The 22,994-nt window shown below is 41.8% G+C and overlaps 1 protein-coding gene across 1 annotated transcript; it reads left to right on the forward strand.

Moving 5' to 3' along the window:
- The first annotated feature begins 2,260 nt into the window (after nt 1-2,260).
- ENC1 (ectodermal-neural cortex 1) lies at nt 2,261-19,014 on the forward strand. Its single transcript, XM_048503218.1, has 3 exons — nt 2,261-2,613; nt 8,391-10,193; nt 15,003-19,014. Exon 2 carries the CDS (start codon nt 8,403-8,405, stop codon nt 10,170-10,172), a length of 1,770 nt encoding a protein of 589 aa, XP_048359175.1. The 5' UTR covers nt 2,261-2,613; nt 8,391-8,402; the 3' UTR covers nt 10,173-10,193; nt 15,003-19,014.
- Nucleotides 19,015-22,994: the final 3,980 nt, after the last annotated feature.

A 22,994-nucleotide genomic window follows, 5' to 3' on the forward strand; every position in this document is an offset into this window, starting at 1 on the left:
CCTGCGCCCCTGCTGTGGCATTGCCCGCCCCGTCCCCTCAACGGCTACACCTCCGCCGCAGCTCCGCTTGGGGCATCGCTCCCCACCCCACCCCATGGGTGCTACGCCACTGATTCTCATGTTTTCCTGCTTCATTTTCTCCTTTTCACTATTTTATCTGCACCCCCACATTTAGCTATTTTATTTACTTCATTTATTCCACACCTTTCTCCAGAGGCTCAATAAGTTCTTCTCTCCTCCATTTTATCCTCACAAGAAAAACTCTGAGAAGGTTAGTCTGAGTAGGTGTGATTGGCCACAGAAACCCAGTGAGTTTCTTTGGCAGAGCATGGATACAAACTGGGGTCTTCTGGATCCTAGTGTGAAACTTTAACCATTGGCTTTCATGGATGAAGCAGCCAGTCCTGGGTGAGTCATGCAGACTGCACGATATGAAGTTTCTTGGCCACTGCTGTAAATCCTGTCCCTCCACAAAAGCTGAAACAACCCTGGAAAGTGTCTTCTCCTCCCTTTTACTGATAGAAAGCAAAACTTGAAGGCTGCCAATACTGTACTGGCAGGGCCCGAGTGAGGGGGAACTGCGGCTGGGTCATGCGTGTGTCCTGCACCCCCACCCACCTTGCCCCCCATGCCCCTGCCCTGGTGTGCCCCTGGTGTGTTGCACGCCCCCAATCCCCTTGGTGCTACGCCACTGTGTACTGGTTGCCAAGCACTACAAAGGATATTCATTCCTTAAAGGTATGGATACTGCATATATTACTAGGGGAGGTGGGTAGTCTTCCAACGTATTTTTTCCTCATATTTTTCTGCAAACCTGGGGCTTTTTTTCAAGTTTGTAGGAAATCTATTTTGTCTGGCCAGTGCTTCAGTTTTTACATTTAAACACCCACATATTTGGCCATGTTGAGAATTAGATATATTGATGATTTGAATGATAGCATTTGAGTCTAATGATTCCTGGTAAAACTACATATTGCAATGGGGATGGAACTCCCTCTACAAGATTGCTCACTGTGTTGAGTAACAAGGACCATGGTACTGGTCTGTGGAGCGTGTTTATAGTGCTATCTGACACTGTGCCAATGTGAGGATAAAATGGAGGGACCAGATTGTAAGCTACTTTGGCTCCCCACAGGGGACAAAAGTGGTGTATAAATGAAGTAAATAAATAAACTGTGAATGAAGTAAATAAATAAACATGAACTTTCTGAGTTGCACTCCCATCACAAGGGTTTATGCTTTCTCTGTGTTACTGTAGCCTAGAACAGGAATCTTAAGAAAAAAATATTGGGGTTATTTGTATCCTGCAAGTAAATTGCACTCTCTGCCACTGTTCCTACTGTTTCCTACTGCTGTGCAAATTGGGAAGCAGATCAGAGTTAACAAAAGTCCACTGTTCACACATATGGCTACAATCCAAGGTATTGTGTGTGCAACCAATCACATTCCCCATTCCCTGCCCCCATGCCCAAGGACCCATGTCTGTTTGCGTGTTGGCAAACTGTGCCGCATAATTAACCTGGCTACATCCAGCACATCTGAGCTAATATAGAATCTTGCAACTTTGTGAAAGACTTCTGAAACTCACAGAACTCCAAAACAGGGGAGAGAAGAACTGATGGCTGAAAACTAAAATGTTTACACCTTGTGGGAAACTGTGGAAACAGACTTAAAAAAACTGTTGCAGGGCATCTTTTTGTACCCCAGTCTTCAGAAGTGCCTCACATGGCTGATTTAGGATTACAGGTGACCTAAATTATGTACCTGTACTGCACAACTGGTGGGCTTGTGTATTCTGCTAGTGTTTTTTTAATCACCCTCTTCGTCCAAACTGGACGGGAAACCGTAAAGCGTCCCCCACTACATTTTAGCCACACAACTACCCCGTGAAGTAGGTTAGGCTCAACGGGTCCAAGTTCACATAAGTCACAACGACAGTTCGTGGTTAATTTGAACCCCAGCCCGGCGCTCCACCCCCCTGGCTCTTCGTGGGTTGCCTCAAACGTTAGGGACCCCTGCAGGACAAACCCACCAGAGTGCCCCAATTCTGCGGCAGCCAGCCCAGCATGCATCCCGCACATGGGAACGTTGGACGGCGGCCACTGCTGGGCAGCTTTCCCCGCGAACCTGCCGCCTAAACCGAGGGAGGAGCTTCGTCTTGGCTCCTGCCGCCTGGCTCTCTTTTCCTCTCTTCTTCTGCGCAACCCATGTGACAACCTGGCTACGCCGCTGCCTCTCCCGCCCCCTGCGCGTCCCTCCCTCTTTGCATCGGGGACCCTCCCCGCCAGCGATCCATATCCACCCTCGCGCGCCCCGGCCAAAGCCAGAGGAGGAGAGGCGGCCAAGGCAGCGAGCGCGCTGCAGACCCCGCCTCCTTGGGCTTTGCGCAAAGGCGCCGGACAGTTGCCCCGGCAGGAGCGCGCAGGGTCGTTTCCCCTCGTGCTTTCTCTTGTCGAAGGAAGGAAGGAGCGGCACCGCCGGCTCGGGAAAAGGCAGCCGAAGAGGAAAGCGAAGAGGGGGCGACTCCGTGAAACGTGCCTCGTCTGTCTTTCTTTGCCCTGCGCTTCCATGTCATGAGCTGCAGGACGTGAGCGCCCCGAGGAAGCAGCGGCCGTAAGTTTGGTCTCCTTCTCTGACTTGTTGCAGCTTTAAGGGGGCTGGCGGGTTGGCCGGGCGGAATGGATGCTTCTCCCGGGGCAGGTGGCCTTCTCTTTGGACGTGTGTGTGTGTTTTATTCCTGTAATCAGGATGAATCTGGTTTTGTGCAGATTTATTCAGAAAGAAAAACCATTGATGTCCACAGGACTTTCCCCAACTGTGGTGTAGCCCCGAAGCCTGTTTTCCATGCCAAGGCGAAGCCCTGCAACGAATGCAATACTTTAAAAAGGCAGTGCATATGAGCATGTGCAAAGCTCCCCCCTGCGCCCAGTCATACAACCCGTCTCAGCAGTGAGGACATTGAAGAGGGGGAATAGGTGCTGCGCCATGAAGTGCTATCTCCAAGTTTGAATGAAACGTTTCAGCTCTAGTTTTGAAACTAAGATGTGTGTGTGTGTGTGTGTGTGTGCGTGCGTGCGCGCGCGCGCAGTGCACCTGGGGTTTACTCCTGAAGAGGAGGTGGTGATTGTTTATGCAGCTTTGAGAAGCGGAGATGGGTCGCTGCACCCTCCAGGCAGGGCACGTTTCTTCCTTTCCCGTCCCACAGGAAGAGGGAGGGTCAGAGGGTGTGCGGCATGCTTCCTTCCTCTCCCTTCCCTGGATGGCTCTGGTTTTTCATTTCAAAGCCAAGGGAACCGCGAGGCAGCCGTTGACAGAGCTTTTGTATTTTGGCAGAGGGACACATGCTTTGCTGCCCTTCGAGGCGGCTGCGGAACGTGCAAACCGGAGACGGGGAAACGTCCCGAGCTGCGCGCGTTCAAACTTCAGGCATCATATAATAGAATAGATCACTTAGCATTTTGATCTATGGGATCGTAAAATAAATCAAAAGGAACACAAGACAAATTCTATCTCCCCCAGTCAATCTTCGGATAGTTTGGAGGGTGTTTTTCCTAGATTACTAGATGAAGATTTCAGAAATAAAAGATTATAGTCTGGGTGGGTTTTATGGTGGTTGGATGTTATGTGATCTTCTAAATTGCAAAACAACAAAAAAAGGATCTCTGGCCACTGGTTTGCTCCTAGACCTTGGGGTTGGTCATTAGGTGTGTGTGTATTTTTATTGGCCTGGCATCTGCATATTTAAAAAGCTATGTAAAGGATTATCCAAACAATAGGTTCTGTTCTGGATCAAGATAATGGATTTAGGCAGCAATTCTATGCATGCTGACTTGAGAGTAAGTTCCATTGAAAGCTGGACCTACTTCCAAGAAAGCATGCATAAGACTATGTACCGTTTTGGCACCTCAGTGCTTATTGCAAACCTGGGAAGAAAGAATCGTGATTGGTGTTGAGCTAAGTGGCTTTCTTGTGGGAGGTCTGTATAAACCAAAATTAGAAGTAGAATCTTTAGCAAGCCATGTATAGGGGGTGCATGTGATAAAGAATGAAAAAAAAGTATTAATATTTGCTTAGTAACAAGTCTGCCCCTCAGGTAAGTCTTTTGAAGTCAGAGGGCACAGGATCCTGTCCACAGGATTTAGGGGTAACAATCAATCTTCCTTTCAGATTTATGGCAGAAATCTTCCTGTCAGATTTAGTAGAGTAATGCTGCAGCATATGAAGAACACAACGTTGGTAAATCCTATCAGAACAAATCTCTAAAGATCAAAACTTGGCTATGTTTCTATATATATTCCAGAGTAACTTTGGAAAGAAATTACTGAATAGTCAGAAGGAAGATAAGATACCTAGAACATGTTTATTTTATCTCTGTCATGGTGCAACCAAATGAAATCATTTGGTTGACTTGGCCAGCATGCTGTTTTCTAAGTCCAAAGCAAACCTAAGGCGAATTCTCAAGTTCAGAGACAGTATATATGTGAATGTCCTCTGTGAATATTCACCATAATGCCTGACTTGTGAACTTACAACATGTGGAAACAATAGGGTTTAATTCACTTGGCATTTCCTATGCCAGTGATGGCGAACCTTTGGCACTCCAGATGTTATGGACTACAATTCCCATCAGCCCCTGCCAGCACGGCCAATTTGCCATGCTAGCAGGGGCTGATGGGAATTGTAGTCCATAACATCTGGAGTGCCAAAGGTTCACCACCACGGTCCTATGCTATTCCTTAAACCTGCTCAGAACGGAAGAGCATACAAGAGCCATCAACTATGTATATAATTTGATGTGCTGCCTATGAATTCCTAATGGTGCAGTGTTTTGGTTCAGTCTGTATGTTTTAGGTGAGCTATGTTTAGCTGACTGGCCCTTCATTTCTATATATTCTCATACTGAAGGGAAATTTGTCTGAACAGAGTTACCTAATGTCTCTGTAGGTTGCATTTGCTAAAATATTGGAGGCTTACATAATTTGCACAACAAATGAAAGAACAAAATGTTTCAGCAGAACTATTTGAAATGCAGTACAGCCCTACATATTTAGTAGGGCACCCAAAATTCCTGGTTGATCAGAGATTCATACATATGGGTGTGTTTAGACCATAGGGCTCCCTTTGAGATGGCTTGGAAGTCAGCCAGTGCATTAATGTTATATGAAACGAAATTGTCAGGGTTTTTATTAATGAGTGGGGTTTTTATTAAGCCTTTATTTTGTTTTTTTTTAATGATCTTATCAGGGTATATTTTCTTGGTTGGAGAATTAGTGAGAGATAAATGTAAGAAGTATGTGTGTGTGTGTGTGTGTCCAGTTTTGTGTGTGCATAGTTTTATCCAGTTTTGTTCACTCTACCCTGAATTCTTCTGAAGTTACAATTTTCTTATGGAAAGCAGAGCACTTTAGTTTTTCCAAAAGCTTAACAGAGAGCAACCCTACAAGTACATGGCTTTCTGAAATACCTTGCTTCAAGGGGATGCTTTCATGTGCAGAATAGAGACTTGTCTGTGTAATTTTAATAATTGGGGAGGGGGCATGCTTTCTCTTTCCTAGTTTTGCCTTGCCCCATAAATGGCCATTAGAGCACTAGTTGCTAATTTCAAATAAAATGAAGCTTTATTATGGTATTGTTAGGCTGTTGCTCTTATGGTAAGGACTTCTTCCTGTGTGATGATGTAAGACCTACTGGTAGTACATGGAATTGGCCTGACTTTAGTTGTGCTCTAGCAAAACCTTAAAAAAAATATTGCTTAGATGCAAATGTGTGTTAAGTTTCAGGTTTTCTTCCTTCCCAAGGACTACTTATTGAAAGGTCTGATCTATACTAAAAGACAAGACCTCTCTACCAGCCTAGAGGTAAATTTTTCATGTGTTTGAAGTTCTACCCCTGCAGAGCTGAAGGAGAAAATAATTATAATTTCAAATTTGAGAGACCTCTTACTTGGTTGAGTTTTGGGATACTGTTATATATAAAGCTCCCCATGCTTACCTCAGGCATGCTTCTCTTTTTTCACTGTGCTGAAGACATAGCAGTGCTTTGGATCGGATCACATAAGGTAGCATTTTCTTGTAGCAGTGGGATAAAATGACAACAGAATTTCTTCTAGCTATTTGATTTTGACTGAGCTTAGAGGATGGAAGATCTTGGGGGCATCAGTGTTCAGCAATACTGAATCTTGCAAGGAGAAAGTTGACCTTGAGTGGTAGTACAGAAAACTCAAGATAGATTCATAGTATGTACCAAGGTCTAACTGCAAGGCTTCATTTGATGATTGTGAGGAATGATAAGGAAATAAGTCAGCTTTTTCCTAAGTGTAGCAGGGGGTTCATTGAGGGTAATCATTCAGCAACAATGTAAATTTAATCCAGGATTAGTTTCTGAGGCTCTTGAATGTCAAATTACTGTTGATTATTTGTCAGATAACTTGATGACATTAAGTGACTTCTAATAATAATGCTGTACTCTGAGTGAATGGTGAGACTTAGGTTTTCTTTTCCAGGTAATGTCATTCTTAATTACTTGCACTGTGCTATGTTAATGCAGAAATTCGACACATTGTGTTCAAAATGCATTGTTCATATTATGTGACTGCTTTGCAAATTTAACACAAGGCAGATAACTCAATGAAGCTGTTTGTGTGGTATGATCGTTACTAAACTAAATACCGACATCCAAATAATACAATAATATTTTACTACCAAGGATGACTGGTATATAGGACAGATTGAGGTATGCTCCTTACATTATACAATAGCAGCCAGCCTAGCTTCCTTGAGAGTAACAGCATGTGTCGAATGCGATAATAAATAGGAGGCATTTCAAGTATTGAAAATAAGTAACCTTGTAGCAACAGTGCCAGAGTAGGGTTGGGAGCTGGGTTAATGCCCACCTTTTACTACCTGTATTTGCCTCTCGTCCTTTGTCCAGACTGAAGCATCAGTCTGTAGCCAGGCCCTGTGGTCACCTTGCATTTTACAGCAGGTCTGTTCACTGTGTGTTCCAAGTTCTGTATTTATAGAGCTTGGCCAAGTCCTCTGAAGTACATCTGACTCATCACCCAGTAGCAGATTAATGAATACCTCCGCTTCTCTTTCTTCAGGTTCTGTTGACTCTTTCTGGCTGGGTGACAGGTTTAATCTTGTGGGAAAGTTTCATGGAGGTCATGACAAATTGCATTTTTCCTGCCTTTTAAACCGCCTTTATCCCTATGTTTGGCCTATGCTGTACAGATTTAGGCTTTCCCTCTGGGCTGAAATGGTTTCTATGAAACCTCAGTTAAACCTGGTTTGGCCTGTACAGCAATCAGACCTCACTCCCACAGGGCTTGAAACTCAGGTCTGAGTGAGAGAGCTTTCTGTTGTGGTCAGGTGTGTTATTGTGGTAGTGCTCCCACCTTTAATACAGCAGCTTCCTATCCTAACAAATCCCTTCTCTCTAACTCTTCCATCCTCTAACCCAGGGGTGTCCAACTCTGGTGCCACAGATGTTCATGGACTACAATTCCCATCAGCCCCTGTCAGCACGACCAATTACCTGTAACAGGAAGAGAAACAGAAGCTCAGCCCAGATTGAAGGATACTGGCAAAGATATTCCTGAGATTCCCTTCCCTTCAAGTATATTATAAACCAAATACTTTTTGGAACCAACTAGATTATTCTTGAGCTATTGTCCTCCTCTTGAGTACCTAGTTCTATTTCTTTTAAAACAAACTCAGAGCCCTATTTTGTTTTAGCATATGGGTGAAACGATACCATTTGCAGTACTAGAATATGGGTTTCTGGGGAGAAAGGGTGGGTGCCATTGTGAGTTAGCATCCATAATATTAGGGTGATTATACTAAAAAAAAGTTAGGAGTGTGATCTTCCTTGGCTCTGTGGGACTGTCTTATCAGATCATCGCTTTAACGAGTTTAATATAATGAGTTTAATTTGAGAATGCTTGGATTCCATGCAGCATTTTTACATTCCTAAAGTACTATGTCTTGTTGCTTTTCCTACTGTGATTCAAAACAAAAGAATGTTTTAAATATGTGTATAGGTTCATATTTGTGAATCAGCTGCTGTACATTTGGGTGTGAGAAAAATTCAGAGCTGTCTATCTCTTTTATTTTCCCCCCATCTTGTCACTTCAAATTGCCATGAAACCAGGAGATCTGGTTTGCCAAGATGAACTTGCTGTCTTGAGCAATAACTTTTTAGAATGTGCCACTCAGGAAATTCATACAATACAAACCTGTACCAAGTTTTTTGCCCTCAGCTGTTGTTCAGCATTACTCAGCATACATTCTTTAGAAGCCGGGGAAAAGAGGTTTTTTAAGAAAATATAAAAGAAAGTTGAATTGTTCTCTCAAGATGCCTTAACTATATTTATTTATTCATTCATTTAGGTGCGGAAGAAAATGTCAGTCAGCATGCATGAGAATCGCAAGTCCAGAGCCAGCACTGGCTCCATAAATATATATTTATTCCATAAATCTTCATATGCTGATAGTGTCCTTACTCATCTAAACCTTCTGCGCCAGCAACGTCTTTTTACAGATGTGCTTCTTCATGCTGGAAACAAGTCATTCCCTTGCCATAGAGCTGTCCTAGCAGCTTGCAGCCGGTATTTTGAAGCAATGTTCAGTGGAGGACTCAAAGAAAGCCAAGCAAGTGAGGTCAACTTCCATAATTCTATCCACCCAGAGGTTCTTGAACTTCTCCTGGACTATGCTTATTCCTCCAGGGTCATCATCAATGAAGAGAATGCAGAGTCCCTTTTGGAAGCTGGTGACATGTTGGAATTTCAAGACATCCGGGACGCTTGTGCAGAATTCTTAGAGAAGAACCTTCACCCCACTAACTGCCTTGGCATGCTGCTTCTCTCAGATGCTCACCAATGTACTAAACTTTATGAGCTCTCTTGGAGGATGTGCCTTAGCAATTTCCAGACCATTAGCAAAAGTGATGATTTTCTTCAGCTCCCCAAAGACATGGTTGTGCAGCTCCTGTCGAGTGAAGAATTAGAGACCGAGGATGAACGACTGGTCTATGAGTCTGCCATGAACTGGGTTAACTATGATCTCAATAAACGGCACTGTTATTTGCCTGATCTACTGCAGACTGTGAGACTGGCTCTCTTGCCGGCCATCTATCTAATGGAGAATGTAGCTACTGAAGAGCTTATCACCAAACAAAGGAAAAGTAAAGAGACTGTAGAAGAAGCTATAAGGTGCAAGTTGAAGATTTTGCAAAATGATGGTGTAGTCACTAGTTTGTGTGCAAGACCTCGTAAAACTGGCCATGCCCTGTTTCTTCTGGGTGGACAAACCTTCATGTGTGATAAGCTCTACCTGGTGGACCAAAAAGCAAAAGAGATCATTCCAAAAGCAGACATCCCAAGTCCAAGAAAAGAGTTCAGTGCATGTGCTATTGGCTGTAAAGTCTACATCACTGGTGGCCGGGGATCTGAAAACGGTGTCTCAAAAGATGTTTGGGTGTATGATACACTTCATGAAGAGTGGTCCAAAGCAGCTCCCATGCTGGTAGCTCGATTTGGTCATGGTTCTGCAGAACTCAAACACTGCCTGTATGTTGTGGGAGGGCACACAGCAGCCACTGGCTGTCTTCCAGCATCTCCTTCAGTATCCTTAAAGCAAGTAGAACAGTATGACCCTGTGACCAATAAATGGACAATGGTTGCTCCACTTCGGGAAGGAGTGAGCAATGCAGCTGTAGTCAGTGCAAAGCTGAAGCTATTTGCTTTTGGCGGTACTAGTGTCAGCCATGATAAGCTACCCAAAGTTCAGTGTTATGACCTGTGTGAAAACAGGTGGACAGTACCAGCCACCTGCCCTCAGCCATGGCGATACACAGCTGCAGCAGTCCTGGGCAACCAGATTTTTATTATGGGTGGAGATACCGAATTTTCTGCATGCTCAGCTTATAAATTCAACAGTGAAACTTACCAGTGGACTAAAGTTGGAGATGTGACAGCTAAGAGAATGAGCTGCCATGCAGTAGCATCTGGGAACAAGCTGTATGTTGTTGGAGGGTATTTTGGTATCCAGAGATGCAAAACGTTAGATTGCTATGACCCTACACTAGATGTATGGAACAGCATAACCACAGTGCCCTATTCTCTCATTCCTACTGCATTTGTGAGCACATGGAAGCATCTCCCTTCATAAGTGCATGCATGGCTTATACAGGTGAGAAACCATACTTGAACTTACAAATGTGTTCTTCACATGTATAGAATATCTCATCTGTAGGCTTCAACAGAATGAGTTAAACTTTTTTTCAGAGGTAAAAGGGACATAGGAAAAGTTTGGGTAATATATGAAGACAGTCAACCTTTTTACTTAAACCTTGTTAGCTTGCAATACAAGTCTGGTTGATACAGGATGTTTTGTTCAATGCTGTGAATACATTCTGGCTCCAGTTATGTATTTGTGTGGGCAGTATAAAGTGTGAATTGGTGCAGCCTCAAAAATTCATAGGTAAATTGCAGAATTTTGTTCATCTAATATGACCACAGGCATTTCTTCTGGATGGGTGTCTGATCGCCCTCTGTGTGCCTTTACAGAAGTATATGCCTGAAAGTAGCCAGAACTAATTGTGCATAGAGCCGTCACATATTGCTTTGATGACTATATAGAGGTATGGTATGATGGATGATTAAACATTCACTTCCATCTAATTTATTTTTCTATAAACTGATGGTGTGTTAATTGCATGTGATTAGCATGTTTATTCCAGGTTTCTGTAATGACTGCAGTTACTTGGGGAAAAAAAGTTCAATTGAAATCAGTAAGATTAATTACATACTCATGTACTTATTATTATATATTAAACCAGCCAGTTTTCCTGTTCCAGGGTGGGACTTGAACGCCTTTTGACACGTTGCAATGACTACTGCAAAACTAATAGTTTATTTTTGAATTTTGAGAGATCAAAAATAGTTGTTTTTACTAGTTGTTGGAGATCTCTTTGGTGGGTTTTGGAGGTTTAATATACTTGAGCAAGTTAAACAATGTAAATACTTGGGACTTTTTTCCCCATTACAAATCGGGCTGGGCATTCCACCACAAAGTAGCAGTTGCCACTAGTAAAAACATCTCCATGGTGCTACTTTGCTTTTATTACAACAAAGGCCACCAGTATGTCCCTCCGGCACTCAAAACCTTCAATATCAAGGTTATTCAACAACTATACTGTGGAATGCCACTTGGGATAGGGACTTGTAACAGGTCAATTGAACAAGTGCAATCAAATTTTCTCTATAAGATTCTGGGTTTACCCCAATCTGTTCCCTATGCAGTACTCTGTCTTGAAACTGGCCAAAATCTTCTGGAAATGAGAGCATGGCTTATAACATTTACGTTCTGGCTTCATGTTTGCTTTAAAGCTGAGGGACTCTGTCTCCAGGCCCTTATTGATCCACAATTTAATGAATGGAATAGTTTGGTCAAAAGGAAAATCCTAGCACTAGGATACTCCATCGATGCACTTAACATGCTTACTTTTAATGAAATCTATCATGCCCTGAAGAAAAGGCTAATCAACCACGAAATCAATACCTGATTAGTGCTCCGAACAAATCTTGCTCCCCTTTATTTCTGGGGTTATCCTTTAGTTCAGGGGTGTCCAACTCTGGTGCTTGAGATGTTCATGGACTACAATTCCCATCAGCCCCTGCTGGCATGACCAATTGGCATCTCAATGGCAACATCTCAAGCGCCAGAGTTGGACACCCCTGCCTTTGTTTATCCAAAACAGTCAATTACGTCTGACAGCTAACACAGGCCAACCACCACAGAGCTCTCACTTTGGCAAGGTGTAATGTTTTCCCCTCAGCTACTTTAGGTTGACAAACTGACTGGCCCAAATGTATCCAGCCAGCTTGTTTTGGAAAAGCCCATGACCATTTCAAATGTGAGGCCATCTGTGAATCCGGGGGGGTCATGTAGCTGATCTTAATGGAATTGGGATATTTATCACAGTTAAGAAGAAAATATCTGCTTTGGGGTGGGAGGAGTAGCTCCTGTGTGTGATGATATATCATGGTGATCTGATGGCTTGTAAGAAGACATGCCAGTTGGCTCAAGTAATAATTTTGTCTGCAGTTCAGAGCATTCTAAAGTGCATAAATTTTACTTTATAGCTTAGTGCCATGACCCAAATTCACACCTGATGATGTGAACAGGTGCAGTATTGGTGACCTCAGTAGAAAGGCATCTGCTCACAAGCTACTTTGAATTGGAGCCGGCTCACGCAGGTGGCTATGTAGATCTTTTGCTGTTCTTGCAAATATTTTCCCTCTTTTGATGTGTGTTTTGATTTTGAAACATCAATAAAATCTCACTTGCAATATAACATTTTCTTAATAAGATGTTAGCAATTGATTTAAACACAACTTTTTGTTCTCCTGCAAGAATTACAGAGTGCAAGCCTATGTTTTATTTTCTCTTGTCTAAGCTCATTGAAATTAATGATCTTAGACTGGCGTAAATCTGTGTAGGATTGCTCTGTTCAATTGCAACTGACATCCTAAAAACTATTTACTTTTAAAAAAGTAATTGTACGTATTTCATAATACTCCTGAGTCCATACAGCCCAATATTAATAAGCCCTGCTGACTACAATGCAGTTTACTGCCAAGTAAATATGTATAGAAATGCAGCATTACCAAACTAGTTTCACTGAAATTGACATAATGCAATTAAAAACAACAACTTTAAAAGACTCCCAAAATGTTAAACCACATAGTGGCCTATTCCAATGGAAGTAGTCCAAGGATTGCAGTTCAGATTTCCTTAAGAGACATGTGCCCTGTTAACTCTTTTAGGATTTGGATGCTGCATAATGGATCCATATATTCACTCTGGTTGTAAAAGCTTGTTGGCATCCTCCTCTTGAAAGGAACTGGCAAAGTGGCCTTTGCAATAAAACCAGGATAGCCTATTATCTTTCTAGCTGACTAGAGAACTAAAACAGGAGAGTCATTTAGGAGCAGTTGTAAAATCTGTGGCAAATTAGTTTGTGGAAGTACAGGTCCGTCAGCTAGGACCCAAGTATTGTAAACTTGGTTCACACATTTTGGTCCCTTTCCCCATAGTTCACATGGTAAATTACATAGCTGACCCATTATTGTCATTCATGTAAAATCTGTCACCAGAAGTCAGTCATGTTTCCATTCGTCTACTGCAAATGTATTCCACTTTTCCTTCAGAAAACTGACATGTGGTTGACCAGTAGCTTCTGTCAATATGCTGTTCAGGTCTCATTCTGCCTTAGTTTTACCCAGAAATATAGAACGAGGCACGCCCTCATCATTCACAATATAATTTAGTGTCCTTTACGTGATTCAAGTTGTGAGGTTTCTGTGGTATGCCAGTCCTGATTCAAATTAAAGTTTGTGCATAGATTGGATGACCCCCCCCCCCCCGCCGCCCAAATAAAATAATGGATTTTGTCAATTTTTGGCTAAATGTGTTTGAGAATATCCTGCACAACTGAGGCTAACTTAATTCCCCCTAACTCTTAATTAAATCAAATAAAACATGCAGACTTGAGAGAGCACCAGTCACACCCCTTTTGAAATCTCACCATTTATTATTTTTGTGCTTATTAATATGATTATCATAGGAGTCAGACAGTTTTAAAATCGTTCCAAGAAAAATACTGACACGTTCTTTCAGGATTTCACCGAATTGTTTGAAGGGGGAAGAAGGATAAAAGAATGTGATGTGTATATTCAGAGGACTGCCCTTTCAAGTTAATAAGGGCACAGAGCAAATTTGCTTGCTCTGCTGCTCTCCTCCCCCTTTCCTTAGCTTAAAGATAACTGAATGGCTATGACCTTAGGGTACAGTCTCTGGCTCTGTCCGTTCATCCTGCTAGTAGATTCTTACTGGCTCCTGCTGTTCTGTCAGTGGGAGGGAAGGATAGAAAGGAAATTACTTCTGATTGTGCTCATTTTCATGGTGCTGTGTGGCCCCAGCCTGAGCACAGTTAGGAAGATCTTGGTCTGCTTTTGTTTTTTTCCCTTCAGAATTAATATTGGGTCAAATGGCTGAAGAGGTTGTCGGGTGAGGACAGAGTGACACAGTAGACACAAAAATGTGCAGAGGGCCTTAATAAACCAGGAATGTTTCAAAAGCAACAAAAAGGGGTGTGTGTTTGTGCGGGGTGGAAGCCTGTCCTTAAACATTTGGATGTTGCACATCAGTGTTGAACTGTTCCCCACTATATTGAGACAGAGGGAAGAATTTACAACTGAGGTTTGAGTCCAGCTTTCAGTAACTTCCAAATCAATTGCCACCATGTTAACTGGAGCAGTTTTGCAATTATACCAACGGAAATCCCATCAAAACTTTGCCTCATGCGTTTGGCAGTGCTATTAATTGCTACTTTAAAAATCAGCATGGTGCCTGGTTTGAAAACCCGGCTCTTAGCATAATGGAGTGGGAAGATGCAGTACAGACGCCAAACTGTGGCATCCAAAGCCAATATTTTACACTGAATAATCAGCTTGCAAAAAGGGCTTCAATAGTGGAGGCATTGAAGCATACCATATTGTCACATGACAAAGCCCCGTGAAACAGAGTTCTGACATAATGAAGCAGAAACCTTTTAAATAAGGGGATTAATATGTCGGCCATTCATATGTTGAATCCATTCTATTCAGGATTCACCATAGTTAACAGCAAGGGATTCTCTTCTTCCAATAGGCTGGCTTTCCCCTCTTTCCTAGTTTGATTTGGCTCAGGACCAAAGTGGCTATCCTGCAACTTTTGTCAGGCAACTTCTTCCACAGATACTGTCAGAACAAGGAGATATTAATAGAAGTGGCAGGATTTAGTTTTCAGCAAATTTAATTTGTTTGATTAGCCATCAGTAACTAACTATTGCTAGCTAAAAAGGCAACAGCTTTTTGTGTCAAATGTTTCTTTGAATTATTACAACTTTGTGGCATTTCCCCAAAAGTCTTTAAAACTTTTCTTTCTTTTGTTTAGTTTATTCCATTATTTGGTGAAGAAGGTGGAACTTCAGTGTTGGAGAACTGGCTTTAATGAAGAAAACATTTTTTTTTGAGTTTGAAGAAAATCTTCTGCACCTTCTGCATTCTTAAAGCTGGTAATGAAGGAATGGAAGAAGACCCTTGTCTTCAGTATATCAGCACATGGTTTAACTATGAATGAATGAACTTCTGATCTGGTCTCTGTGTTTGTAATTGTGGATTAATGTCAAGTTCAATCAGCCCATCAAAGGGGGGGAGGGGGGAGGAGAAAAATGGACGTCTTCTGAACTGCACAACACAGCACAACCCTCAATTTTCATGGACTTTACTATTTTTTGTGTACAGAATTTGAAATGGTTGTCACCTCTCTTTGTGACAGTTTGAAGCGTCAGCAGCAGCTGCATAGGAAAGTGGGCCAGGTCTGGAGCATTAAGATGTCTTTGTGAATGAAGTTGCAGCTGTATCCCTGCCACTGAGATGAGCTTGTTTTCTTAGGCATTGCCCAAAGCATCAGTTGAAATGGCAAAGCTGTATTGTTGTTGCTGACGCGAGTAACTGTCTACTTGCTAAAGAGCAACACAACTTTAAAAATGAGGGGGAAAGGGTTGCAGCCTTGATAGGTGGAGGCAAATAACTCCCTGCCCCCAGAATATTTGATTTCCCGTTGTATTTATTAATTACTACCACTGTTCTGCTTCAAAATTACTTGTTGTAGATATAGCTATTTATTATTCAGTGCTTGCATGCCGAAACAATGCCGACAGTTGTCTTTAGTTGTAAGTAAGGGCTTATGTGAATCATATGTTTTGCACATTCTATGGTCTCTGATTTTGCTCTGCTGCACAAGAAAAAGGCTGAGTAATCAGGGAGAGGAGTAGGAAGGAGGGGTCAGAAAAGGAAGGTTTGCAAGGCAGGGTCTTAGATTACACGCCTACGAAAGGAAGAAGTCACAGAGGTCACTTTCTCAGGCCATTGATTCTCCAGGTGACGTGCGACGCAACTTGTTGATAGTACGCTTTATTTGCGGAGTCATGTGTTTTTGAATGAACTCAACTGAAAACAACCACAGTCACTTAACAGCTTTCTTTTTGTGCAGCTTCAACACTACTGGAAATTGGGGGAGGGGGGAACCCTGGCAGACTTTCTGTGCACAGAGCTCTGTTTCCTGGCATTATTCAACAATTGTTTTTATTTATTTATTTATTTTTGCATATGGGATGTTTACCATTGTCATGGTTTATCTGACCAAGGGGAACTTTCTGATTAAAAATAAGTAGGGAGATATTTTGTGTGTAGCTTTCTCTCCATTTTTTTACATTAACTGGATATATTTTACTTCTAAAGAGTATGTATGTGTCCTTCTCTCCTCTCCTGTTATATTCAGAGGAAAAAGGCTGCTAAATCATCAAACATTTGGATGATTTTGCATAAAATAAAAAGACCTTGAAATACTTCGTACCTGTAAGTGTACCTGCTTAAAGAGATTTCTAAATGTACTCTCCCCTCCAAATTAACTTTAAGTTGGTTGTGATGACACACTTCATATTGAACCCGCATGGTTTCTTTGCCAAAAATTTAGTCTAAAAGCCTGTATTGATGTGTTCTAGGTCATAAGCATTAGTACAGTGCAGACTACAAAACTTCTGGGGGTTGTCATGTCTTAATGTTGCAGACACAAAATTATTTTGAGATGCATGCATGCATGTCTTAAAGTCACAATGATGATGCCTGCCTTCATCATAATCAGCTCCGCTCTTAACAGCACTTTTGCCACTTGAAAAAAAAACATTAACAGTTCAGGAATTTTGCCATTGACTCATTTTCCTGACTGTATAGTTTCATTTCTGGAATATTTTGTTAATAAGAAATAAATGTTTCAATTTTTTGAATACTTGTGACTTTTAAATATGTTAGATTATTGAAGAATTATTCCCATAGTTCAGGGGTTCTTAAACTTTGTATGACAAACCACTGTTCCGATTTGCATGTTTTGAGGGACAAAAACATTTTCTTCTGGTACAACTGTAACAAGAAAGGCTGCTTCAAAGCCTTCTAAATTAACAACCCTCCTACACCCAGATACAAATGTACTGTGCACATGGGCTGAAGTCATGTACCCAGACAATGGGTAGTATGTTAGGTTTATAGATGTTCACGTCACTAACTTTTCAGATATTACAGGTATGTGTACTGGAAGCCTCCAAACTACATATACATCCTCCTGATCCTCAGTTGCCATGCTGTCTAAAGAGACACAGCACACGCTTTATGTGACTTCAGTACATACAAACTGACTACTGGATTTTTCATGGTTTCCATGTACGGAAGCTGTATACACGTGTAAAGTATGTGCATTGCTCTTATTTAGACAGCATGTATGTCAAAAGTACCATTGGTAGCAAGCGCTCCCAATATGTGCAGTTGTTTAGCTCTGAAAATATGTGGATGTAATGTCTGCAAATGTTATCACATTTGATCACCCAACATTACTTTTCAGTTCTTACAATGTTCAGTAAAGCTGCATTAAATGCAGAAGGGGTGATGTTTTGAACTTGTTCCTTATCTTTTTTTGTAAAAGACCCTTAGAATTTTTTGTGTTGGTTTCATTGTGATTCTGTAGTCCAGAGTCTAAAAATCATTGCTTGGAGTTGGTTGTGAAAGGACTACCTCCATACTACAAATATGAAAATGAACAATATAGAATACCAATACAACAATCTATTAATATTTATGAAAACCAATCCACCTTGTTCCTGTAAAATCTTGAAAGGGAGCCTTACAACCCAATCTGGAGGGGGGGGAGGAGTTGTGGAGTCGCCAGGCCCTATGCTGGTGGATTTGCCCTCCCTGAGGCACTTACTCTTGCGAAAAGGCAAATCTGCTAGCAAGCTCCTGAACCCCCGCCAGGTCTGCCACCATAGCAAGTGCATTCTGGAAGTGTAGCCGTGGTTGGAACTGACCTTGGTCAGCTTCCACCCTGGCTTTGTCTCCTGGGATGCTAGCACCCAGAACATGGATTTATACCACCCTTTTGGGTAGCATAAGCCCATTGATAGTCACGTTGTCCTATGTTGTCTCAGGGCTTTGGATTGGGCTTAGAATATTAAATTTGCAAAGTATATAGTAAAATTTAAATTCAGTTGATATAAATTCTTCCACTGCAAATCCTTGCTCTCCCCCATTTGCATTATGATTGTGCTTTGCCCTTTTGGACAGATAGGTAACTGTAAAGGAACTGTCAAATGTGTTTTGCTTTCACTTTGCACAGACATGAATGTCTCAAGGTGTTTGAGTAAAGGGTCTAAAATCCTTTTTTTCCTTGTTGAGAGAAGTGACAAAATTCTGTCTGCTGCAGCTTTCTGTATAGCTGCTTAGCTTGTAACACGAGTCTTTTTTGTAATACCATCTGATTTCCTAAAACATCTGAAGTGACTGCAGTTGAATTTCAAAGCAGTGGTTTGCTTTCAAGTCCTTGGAATTAATTCCTGGGTACGAGTTGAAGGAAACTGAAAATCAGGGTGGGCCTCTAGCCCTGCAGGTGAATATTTTGGACTCCTGTTCTTTGACTTGATGTGGGAATTCTAGCTTACTATTTGGCCATTTGGGTCTAAAAAGCAGCCCACACTTCTGAGACAAATGCAGTTCACACAAGAGTGCACACAAAAAAACTTGGCATAAGACGAGAAAGTTCTTCGTATTTTGTGGGCTGGTTGCTGTGGAAACATGAAACAAAGGACAGCCTACCACTTCTGGTATAATTGTGTAGCCCCTTTTCTCTAGGCCTGACACCTGTCTGAATAAGAGTGATTAGAGCTGAATGGTGCCCCTTGTCTCACAATTGAAGATGCGGTTCACGTACCCCAAAAAAGAAAAACCATACAAGTGAAGAAGTAAAATGTCTGTTTGTGTCTCTTTGTTTGCTTCTATATTTTGATGTTTTGTAAAACTGCATTTTTTTCCACAATGTGAACTGAAGGTCAATAAATTATTAGAAGTTTTCTCTTCAATGAAGACTCTTTTGAGTTTTTATTTTCTGGAAGGGTGTGTCTGTGTGTCTGACGCTATTTTTAACTCTCATTTTCTTCATAAAAAGGGCATTTTCAGCTAGGAGTTCACTGATATGTTTTAAATGGCTGCTTCAGTTACACTTGGAATGCCTCCTTTTGTTTCCCCCTGTCACTCTTACTGCGAACTGGCTCTAGAGATTCAACAGCTAAAATGACAGGAGCTTTTAGAAAGCTCTGTGGACAGGAAATGTAAATATGTCTAATTTTTTTTTGTCCCTAATACTTGAAGCATATTTCAGAAGGAAATTATTCAAGTCAAATCCTGCAGATTTATTTCTGGAGTGGGAGGTGGGTAAGAGGAGAAATACTGTAGTTTTAGTTTGAATGTTTCTTCAGTCACCTTTTTTTATTTCTGTAACACCATGTAGTCCCAATGTAGGTTACAAAATAAGGGTGAGATATTAAAGCGCATTAGTTCTCTTTCTCATTGAACTCCATGGGATTTTAAAGTGCTCAGGTTCGGTGGAATCATGTCCTGCGTTCTCAGCCTTGTAATGAAATCTGAGTGTTCCCTGTTCCGAAAGAAAAATTACAATTCCATTAAAGTTAATGGGAATTTTGCCATAAAGGCCCATTAATAGAACTTGGATGTCATCCCAGAGTTGTACAAGCATAACTTTCATTGCATCATTGGAAATACCCCTCTCTTTTTCCTCTAGAAAGATGAGGTGTTCGATTTCAATGTAAGGTGATTCCTAGAACTTTTTTTTTAAAAAAAAAAACTTGAAGCAGCAGGATCAACTCTCAAATTCGTGTGCTGGGAGTGACAGTCCTATGTTAGCATTCTGCCCCTTCCACTCTCCCCAAATGCTCCTCTTCTACCAATCCTAGAAGGGGGAAATGAGAATTGGTAAAGCTGAAGACAGCCAAAAAACAAAACAAAACAACCCATAGCTTTAAAAATAAATACAGCATACAGGATACTGTCTTGAAATTTTCAGGATGTCCTGGTTCTCAGAGGTAGACATTCACAAAGGAAACTTTGCTAATATTGCTTAGAAACAGAGGCCGAAACATTAATGATGGAGGAATATAGTTGCGTGGAAAGTGCACAAATACACCAAAAGATGAGATATGAGAAAAAAGATTCTGTGTCCTTCCTTACCTGTCATCCTATAGCTTGAGGCTCTTTACCCATCATTCTCCTAAGAAGTCATGCATATATTTTTTTCAATTGAGCAAATATAGCCAATCCATCACAGTGGCTTGCAACAAATATTAAACACAAATTGGTGAAACCCTTTAAAGATGTAAAAATGTGAAACAAGCAACAGCAAAGACATAAGCCGCAAAACAATTGCCCCAATGTTACAGTTCCCATCCAACATGGAAAAGTGCATTGATAACCTGGGAGGAGCCAAGGGAGAAAGGCAAGTCATCATCTTCTATCTCATTCCCTTTTCTCACTCCTCATGCACCAAAGTAATTAACCAGGATGCCCAAAGCCATCTGGAACTTGCCTGCACTATGCTTTTCACGACCTTGTTCAAAAGGCAAATTGAACAACTGGCTTTTTCAAGGCTAGGGAAACACAGCATTTTCTTAATGTTGTGTTGAGCAGATTTATTAACAACTAGCGGGCCCGGCCACATGTTGCTGTGGCAATTGTCCCTCTCATCACAGTCCGCAACCCACACAGATGTCCATGCAGGTCCAATGATCCCCAGCATAGCCTTTTGGGGTGGTCAAATGGAATCCCTCTTTCCCTTTTCAATGCACATCGTTATATGGTGCTGTCTTGTTTTTTTCGTATAAGGTAACCCCATTCCACAACGGAACTGTCCAGAGTGTGAATCCTGCTGTCCATGAGGCTGGTTGACAGAACTGGGTAAGGCAGAACTGGGGCAAGCAGGCTATCCCAGTCAAGCAGCAGAGGCAGGGGGGTGAGGTGCTCAGATCGAGGCCAGCTCCCTGGGTTCTTAAAGGGCCACGTGCAAAAGAAGCGGAGCCGGTAGTGTTGGTTCGCCCCTACCCCACGGATTGTCTTAGAAGAAAAAGGCAAACTCCAGCTCGCTTTTAGTAAAAGAGAGCTGTGGCGAATATGGGTGAGGAAGTGGGTAAGTGGCGGTTGGATGTGAGAGAGGGCAGCGTGAGGTGTGTGAGGATGAGCTGGATGTGTATGAAAGTATGTGTGTTGTGTGGTAGCAGTGGGCGAGGCACAGAGAGTGAAAGTTACCTGCGTGCGGGGGGGACCCCACCTGACGTCCCACACGGCAAAGTGCGTATGTGTTTCACATCCACTTGTATTACCTAACAGTATTACCTATTTACTGTTTTCACTGCTCATCTCTGGCCATCTGCGCGAACAGTGTAAGGGCATATCAACCCCTCAGGCCACAGACATACTGCACGAACATTCTAAGGGTGACAGTTAAACACAGCTAGCTTCATGGCCTGGTGCGCCAGGAAAAGACGTTTTACCTGGCTCAGGTATGGACTTTTGGCGAATTGAAGGTCTGATTACCTGCCTGCAACTGGGAGGAACGTCCTGTGAAAAATTGGGGGCGATCCGCCCAGCAGCTTCTGAGGGAGACCATCAGGGACAAACACATGTTTAGATTTTTATATATATAGATGGGACAGTTGACAAAATATTTAGACTGCCACCAAAAATGGGCAGGGCTACCAATTTCCCGATCCAATTGAAGCTGTTAATGCTAACTTTCAAAGTTCTTTATGATCTGGGACTGTCTTACCTACAAGCTTGGACCCGCTGTTCCCCCTCTCAGAGGAGTTTAAATGGTCATACGCCATCTGTATTTTAAATGGTTAAGAACTTAAGCGCTGCATTTTAATATTTAATATTTAATATTGTATTTTATCCTTCCACTTGTTTGTATTAATGTTGTAAACCGCCCTGAGCCCCTTGGGGGAGGGCAGTATATAAGTGGAACAAACAAACAAACAAACAAACAAACGAAAGAAAGAAAGAAAGAAAGAAAGAAAGAAAGAAAGAAAGAAAGAAAGAAAGAAAGAAAGAAAGAAAGAAAGAAAGACTGACCGCTTCTCCCTTTATAACCCCAGCACTCCTTTTAGTCATCCTCTCAGGGGTTCTTGCAAGTGCCAGGATTGTTCGGTTAGCTGTTATGAGGAGAAAGGTTTTCTCCTTTGTAGCTCCTGTCCTGTGGAATACACTCTCTGAGGATACCTGTGCCCTGTGGGAGTTTCTGCAGGGCTTGCAAGACTGAATTGCCCTAGTTGGCCTTTGGAGGTTAACCAGATGTTCTGGGATGATTTGATAGTGGTATGGTGCTGAGTCATGTATCTTAATATCTTATATGTATTTGGTTTTTGTTAGTTTTTAACATTTATTATGGGGTTGATGAAGTAGAAGTCATTGTGAGACCCTCTGTCTGAGCAGTGACTAAAACATCAAATAAACAAAGAGCAGATAATGTCCACGTATTTTGTAGGCATCACAAGGAGGCAAAAGTTGAAATTCATTTAAGCAACTATGATAAATATACTGAAATATGCAAAACCTTTGGTTTGTCCCCATGTAGTGCTCTGATTTTATAATGAAGTAGTACAGTTACCTTGTTAAAGCAAAGAATTATGAGATGCCCTGTTGAAGGAATGACAGCAAAAGGAGACCCGCCATCTCAGACCATAAAACTTGTGGCCCCTGTGGTAGATAGATAGCATATGCAGCATCCTTTTCAATATATAATAAAATGGTAGATAACTTAATGAGACTGGTGGAATAGAGAACAGCAGAACATTATACTTCTTTCCACTGAAAAATTAAAGTTCAGTCAGTTATGGTGTGATGGTAGAGAGTACGCTTCCTCATTAGGAAATAGTCCCAAATGAATATGAGAATTGTTCATTTTTAAGCACTGAGTTTGCCAAAATCAATATTTTGTGCACTATTTAACATGGTACATTGATACAAAAGCATTCATAGTGCATTGAATGAC

This window comes from Sphaerodactylus townsendi, linkage group LG07 (genome assembly GCF_021028975.2).
Source record: "Sphaerodactylus townsendi isolate TG3544 linkage group LG07, MPM_Stown_v2.3, whole genome shotgun sequence".
Classification (NCBI taxonomy): Eukaryota; Metazoa; Chordata; class Lepidosauria; order Squamata; family Sphaerodactylidae; genus Sphaerodactylus; species Sphaerodactylus townsendi.

Excerpts from the sequence above, each read along its gene's own strand:
- ENC1 (XM_048503218.1), top strand. The coding sequence starts at position 8,403 with ATGTCAGTCAGCATGCATGAGAATCGCAAGTCCAGAGCCAGCACTGGC.